Genomic DNA, 6,923 nt, shown 5'->3' on the forward strand with positions numbered 1-6,923 from the left:
AATATGACTTCATATGAAATTTGACACCCATAATTACCTAATTTGTCAGTAAATGGTACAAGGAAAAGCAATTTCTACTGCCGGGAAATGGAGAGCTGTGGTTTCATGTTCCAGGGAGCATTTAAAGCAATAGAGCTTTGTTCCTTTTGGGAAACACAAATGGAGAATTTTTGAAGACTGCACAGGTCACTCTTTTTCATTATAATTACAATGAATGGGTACTGGGGGGAGGATGCAAAAGCATCATACAAGTATCTGTATTACTTGTGCATCATATTCAAGAACAAACCATCTAGGCTTTTTTTTTTTTTTTTTTTTTTTTTTTTTTTTTTTATCACATAAAACTAAATCGCATGATTCATTGAAATGATCAGGCCCCAAGAATGATTTGTTTAAACTCCAGTCTCCATTCTTGTGAAATATCCTGTTATCTTTTATGGAGTCATAAAGTGTTAGACCATATCTCTAGTGTTTGAGTATATTACACTGTAGGTGAAGACACATTTACCTTTGTCCCTTAACATTCCACAGGCGAGATGCAGTCATCACAATACGAATCTGCGCAAATTCCCGATGCTACAGGTTCAAGTTGTTCGCGTGGATTTGCCCAGTTGACCAACAGAAAGCTCCTTGGTTTAAAATTGACTTGTGTGAGGTGTATGCCTACGTCATACATTTTGCTTGAGAAATTTCACCGAAATTTCCCTAATGTTACCGCATTGTAGGAAGTTTGGCCTTGCTAACCAAAGGCAGATCTGAATGCCAGTTTGCTGTTAATTGGAGGATATTTATTATATTTATATTATATGTATACGATGGGGATATTTAGCCCCATCTTCCACCGAGATATGTCATAGAAAACAGATGCCGTTTAATGCTTTTGATTAAATATTATGAGTCACATAATTTTAAAACAATGATGTGCATGGGTAAATCAATTATTATAAACACTGCAACATTCTGTAAAAAATAATAATAATTAAGAATCGCCCATTTTGATTTCATGGTGACTTTAAACAAACTGCATCAGCTGTATATATTTGTAAAAGGCCAAAATCCAATTGTGTTTGGTTGACTCTCTGTGCTGAGTCACAGACATTATGTAATCAAGCCTCATCATTTTACAGACAAAACTTTTACTATTTTGCATTTACACAACACAGACAAGACCCTTGTATAAACGTATAGCTTTCTCTCCTTTGCCTCTGCTTCTTTCTTATTCTGATTCTCTCTATCCCCTTCTCCTGCTTTTCTGAATGTTTTGTTCTAAGACAAGTAGTTCTAATTTCCTCCAGGCTGCTGGCAGTCTTACACAGAATGTTAGTGCAGTAACATTGAGAAGAATGAGAGGTACATTTGTATCCTCCCTTTGTGCAGTTCATTTCCATGAGGTCATGGCCTGCCCCTTCACTGCTGTTAGCAGAGCACTGCAACCAGACAGTAACAAGCTCAGAAGAAGGGTGTCTGAATCAAACTCCCAAATACTTTTATCATTACCCAGCACAACACTATAGCCTATTATTTATGACTGGCAGACCAGTCATAACACATAAACACATAAAATAACTAAACTGTATTCAAGTTAAAGTTAACTTACTTTAATTCTTTGTTATTGGTTTTTAAACAACATCATCAAATCTAAATTTTTAAATAAGCTTCTTCTTCTTCTTTATTTATAAAGCGCTATTCCAACAACAGTAAGTTGTACCAACGTGCTGTACAAAGAATTCTAAAATGTGAAAATAAAAAATCTAAGAATAGCCTACACAATAATAGACAAACAACATCACACTAAAATCCACATAATAAAACAAGAGCTCATCCCTCTACACCGGAAGAAGACATATGAAATAGGTGAAATTTCAAAAGGCTTTTAAAAGAGCCTATCGTCGGAGCAGACCTAATATAAAGTGGTGGCGTATTCCATAACTTGGGGACAACTACAGCAAAGGCCCTATCACCTCGTTGCTTGTATTTTGTGCGTGGTAGGCTACAGACAGCACAATTCCATTCTCAGCAGATCTTAAAGATCTAGAGGGCTTATGGACCTCAAGAAGTTCAGAAAGATAAGATGGAGCTAGTCCATTTAAGCACTTATAGGCATAGACTAGTATTTTAAAATCAACTCTGTCTCGAACGGTCAGCCAGACTAGGGAGGCCAGAACAGGAGAGATTTGTAAGCTGTACAGGTCGATTGCTTTCATTGCGTTTTCTTATTTTTGTTAATATCAGCAGGGGGCGTCGTTTCATTATCCTTGCAGATACGCTGCCTCAATCGCTCTAAAGCTTTTTTTTTTTTTTTTTTGCTGTTGTCGTCGCTGTTGGACAATGTCTTATTTTCCGTAATATTTGTTTTGTATTTTACTTAAGATGTCCTTTTTTTGCTTCTCGGAGAAAAGCGATACTGTTAAATTTCCATTCATTCATATTTTTTGTTGTGTACTTTTCTCTAATAACAGCAGGGGGCGTCCATTCATCATCATAGCCAGACTAATATACTATTACTAATATTATTAGCATACAAAAACAAGAATTAGCAAAGAATGGTCTAGTACCAAAGTGATAGTAGCCTAACAAAAAAAAAATTCACAAGTTACTTTCCATTAACTCAATAGTTGCCCGTTTTAGACAAATCCTTGTGGAATTTCATGATGTATAATGAATGATTGACATAATGGAAGTCCCCTGTGCAGTGGAAGTCTCTGTGTGGGTGTGAGGAACTGGTGTTTTTCCCAGTTCTCATCCTCAGAGACAGGAACGTTCCCATTGACCCAGAGGGAGGACTTCCTATTTGTAAGATAAACTCAAGCATGTCCACATTTGTTCAGTGGACCCAGGGCCAGACACACTGACATATACACTGTGAATCGGATGACCCACTGAACTGAGTCTATTCTAGCGGTCCTATACTTGGTTGATATACAAGAAGTGCTCTAATTTATTTGTCATTCAAGAAGTTTAGTCAGAGAGTAGACCATTACACATAAGCAAAGGTTAACTTCTAGCTGGACTCAAATTGATAAATCAATCAACAAACTATTAAAATCCTCTTTCTTCTGTTTAAAAAAATAAGAAGTTTACACTGTGTTAAATTCATTATAGTGCCTCACTTCCTAAGCTTTTGGTTATTTTTAAAGCACTGTTCTCAAGTATGCAGTTACAGATAACAGACATGAAATGAGAATCCGAATGCAAGTACTCAGGGAATTGCTTGAATACTGTATTACAAGTGAACAACAATGTGAGATTCAGATTTCCTCTTGCTAAAAAAGCTGGAATGTGGAGCTGTCCAGTGCTGAATATGTATCCTTTTAAACTTATAGGATAATGCTTGCATTTCACACACCTTATATCAAATGAACCACTTTAAGCTGAAAAACGTGGTTGACAAATGTTTTTGTTTTTTTTTAAAGACATTCCATAGCTGAGATCCATTTGCTTTTTCCATTTGACTGATTGGGATATAGATAACATTGGATCAGGTTTTGGAAAAGTCATGATTAACAACTGGAGGAAGTGGACTCCACAATGCTGATCTCAAGTGGAATAAGCCATGTATCACAATCAAAGACATTGTTGTGAATTGCATTTTAGTCCAATGACGAAACTAAAACAAGTTGTGCTGAAGACAAAGACAATACGACCACAATCAAATACTGTTTATTGTTCATCTGGATAGTTAATGATTGTGGTTTTGATATTATCCAGGCCTCTGGAGAGACAGACATCTGCTTAACCCACAAGCATCATCAATTGAGACCTTCATAGAAAACAAACGTCGGCGGTACAATAATAAAAAAGGCTTGGGGCTAAAATGTGGAATGAATGGAATGTTTAAAAACCTTAAAATTACAATTAAAAAACATGGGTTAGTGCTTATCACCTGCATTGAGCAGAATTGAGTGACAGAAATAATTAGGGACTATATGGAGTCATAATATTTTTCAAAAGGACAACACAGTTATGAATCAATCTGCTTGTATGGATCTTGCAAATACTTTTTTTTCTTCAATGCACTTGATTGTCTTGCGCATTGTGCCATTCTGAATGCAATTGTGGATTTCGGGGTTTGAAAAATAACATAAGACCAAAATAAACAAGATAAACCATTAAGGTCTGTGTACCTTGTGTCTCTAATGTACAAAATGTTATCCAAAATAGTGATTTCTAACAACACCCACTGGACAAAGCCGAGCTAAAAGCCTTTCTGCCACTTGGTTTTTACCGGTAACCGAATTAAATTACTATCTCTCAAAACAAAAAACAAACACACAATTTGAAAATGCATTGATCAATACCATTTAAGCAGTGAGAGAGCCTTAATGCTGTTCAATAATAAATGACAATAACATCATCAGATTGTAGAGTGGCATGTGAAAATATTGTAGTGACACTTGTTTACTCAAATAGAGCAAAATGGCTTTGGTGGAATGATTACAAAGTATGCAAAGCAAAACGAACATTTCTCCAAAACTAAAAAAAATCCCAAAAAAAAAAATCAATATGATGTTGAAGAAGTTCACATGAAACCTTTGATCACCTTTACAGTCAGGCAAAAAATGTCTTTTTAGACAACAATTCATACAATAAGGCCCAACGTTAGTATTGTAGCATAAATGTTCCCCTTAAACACTCAATTAAGCAGATCTTCCATCTTCACAATTAACACATCGTTTTTAATGTTTGTTAATACAAAGATTACATTCATTTGATATTGCTGTATGAGAAAAATAGTGTTGATTCCACAAGCTGATGAAAACAGCGACAATGTATATAAACCCATACGAAAACACAGTCAGTCATCTCGCCATCGCAATTTATAAAAGATTGTGATTCAAATCTATATACAAGCAATAGTAGTGGAATGAACAGGCGAACAAGGAACATGTGGTTTCCCAGTTCCAGAACAGTGCTGCTCAAATAACCTGAGGATGACAGAAACACATCCGTAAACGTTTCCCTCAGAGATACACGTCCATGGTCTGAAGGATCATGTGGCGGCACAGGGGGCAGTTGTGTTGGTAGATGGGCTGGGTCAGCAGAATGTTGGTGCAGTTTCTACACAAGCACAAGTGACGGCACGGCAAAAGCACGACAGTCTTGGTGCTGTCCTGACAGATCACGCACTTCTTCCTCTCCTCTTGCTCCTGAAGAAGATTCAGCAGGTTGTCCGCCGGAGGGCCTTTGCAACTGTCCTCAGACGGACACTTCCGGAGCGGCCTGTGAGCGCTGGAGCTTGGAAGTGGCAGGTTTAGAGGATCGTCAGCTTGGTTGGTGTCCTCAGGCTCGTTTTCCACCACCGGATCTGCTGCGTTTAGGTCAGCTTGAGGCTCAAGGTTGTGCTCGAGCTGTCTAACGTCCCTTTCCGCAGCTTCTCTCCTTGCAGGAACCACCAGGAGGCCTATCCGACTACGATGCCAGGCCAATCTCTGCCACACGTTCCTCTCGAGGACGTAGAGGCGGTGTAGAGCTCTTCTGAGTCGCTGCAGGACTGGCACAGTGTTGATGTAGTTGATTATGTGCAAAGATACCCGTCTTGGGATCGCTGGATTCAGGTATATGGTGGTACTCGTGATGATGACCAACGTGAGCAGCAGCCCGTAAGAGTTGAGCAAGAACATGCTCATGAAGATCTGGCAGACAGATCCCAGGAACTCCATGGCCAGTCTGCATGGCGTCCACAGCAGGATGGAGGTGCCAACGAGACTGCTGTACAGGAAGGTCAGCACAGTCAGGGTCAGCTCAAGAGCTTTCTGCAAAGGGCAGGACACTGCCTCCACAGTGCTGGCCAACACAGAGTATAAATTTTGCGTGCCAATGAGAAGCAAGTTGATGATCGTGTTGACGAAATACAGCAACAGGCTGAACACGATGCCACAGCCTTCCCACGCCTGCCGTAGCAAACTGTGTCCCGACAGCAGGCCGCGGTGAAGCAGCTCTTTGGTGCGCAGTAGCAGATGTGAAGACAGGTATCCGATCATCTTGAAGCTTTCCAGCATGCCTCCGAGCAGCTGCGTCCAGCCTCCGAACATGTTATGGGTCACGACGGTCACTCCGTCCCTCATGGTGATGATGCAAAGCAGAGTGAGATTCCAGCACTCTGACACTGAATTTGTGAGTAGCATGGGCAGACTATTGACAAAGGAGATCACTGCCACCAACAGCTGAATTAAGGAGTTGACAATCACAAAATTTAAATCCAGAAGGAGGCAAATGACATCTATGCATTTTCCAAGTGAACTAAAAATCAAGCTCAGTAGACCCATAATAAGGATATCTGCTTGTGAAATGTCACCTTAGTTCGCCGTAATAGACTATATATCATCTGTCATATTATTTGAGCAGTCAAACGACATCGTTCAGTCTGTGCTTTACACAAACAACCAGCTTTGGTAGCCAAGTTAGCTCGCGTGCTAACCCATTCGCGTCTTAACGTGTCGTTTTGGCAAACCGCTTAAGATTTAAATAAAAGCAATTCCAGTCGTATTAAAACTGAGCATTAGCTTGGAATGACATGTCCTCTGGTTTGGAAAGACGCACTCATCCTAAACATGGTTAGCATAACACCGTGAAGTAGCTGCTCACACATGGACGGGAACTGCTCGGCGGATGTTTACGTTTGAAAATCGAAACTGCTCATGTCGACTGGTTGTAAAGATCTGCAGCCCAAGCTAATGTTGATTCTTAGAACATGTTGTAATCCAAGCGTCCGCACTATTTTATGAAGTTCCAAGACGACGACAAACCCAAACGCTTCTTTCTTTGGATTATTAATGGGCTAGAATCGAAAGCGTCCCTCTCTGTTTCAGTCCGTTGTTTCCGCTTTACAACACGTAAGACGTGACGTTATTTGAAGTGGATCAACTCTGCACTCGGGCTGCGCAGAAACGCGGCTGCACCAAATAATGACATGTCATTATAGA

The 6,923-nt window shown here is 39.6% G+C and overlaps 1 protein-coding gene across 1 annotated transcript; it reads right to left on the minus strand.

Moving 5' to 3' along the window:
* Nucleotides 1-3,184: 3,184 nt before the first annotated feature.
* rnf26 (ring finger protein 26) lies at nucleotides 3,185-6,923 on the minus strand. The gene has a single exon (XM_079610644.1). The coding sequence runs from the start codon at nucleotides 6,264-6,266 to the stop codon at nucleotides 4,962-4,964; it is 1,305 nt and encodes a 434-aa protein (XP_079466770.1). The 5' UTR covers nucleotides 6,267-6,923; the 3' UTR covers nucleotides 3,185-4,961.

The sequence above is a fragment of the Phoxinus phoxinus genome, assembly GCF_949152265.1.
Source record: "Phoxinus phoxinus genome assembly, chromosome: 4".
Classification (NCBI taxonomy): domain Eukaryota; kingdom Metazoa; phylum Chordata; class Actinopteri; order Cypriniformes; family Leuciscidae; genus Phoxinus; species Phoxinus phoxinus.

Excerpts from the sequence above, each read along its gene's own strand:
- rnf26 (XM_079610644.1), bottom strand. The coding sequence starts at position 6,266 with ATGGGTCTACTGAGCTTGATTTTTAGTTCACTTGGAAAATGCATAGAT.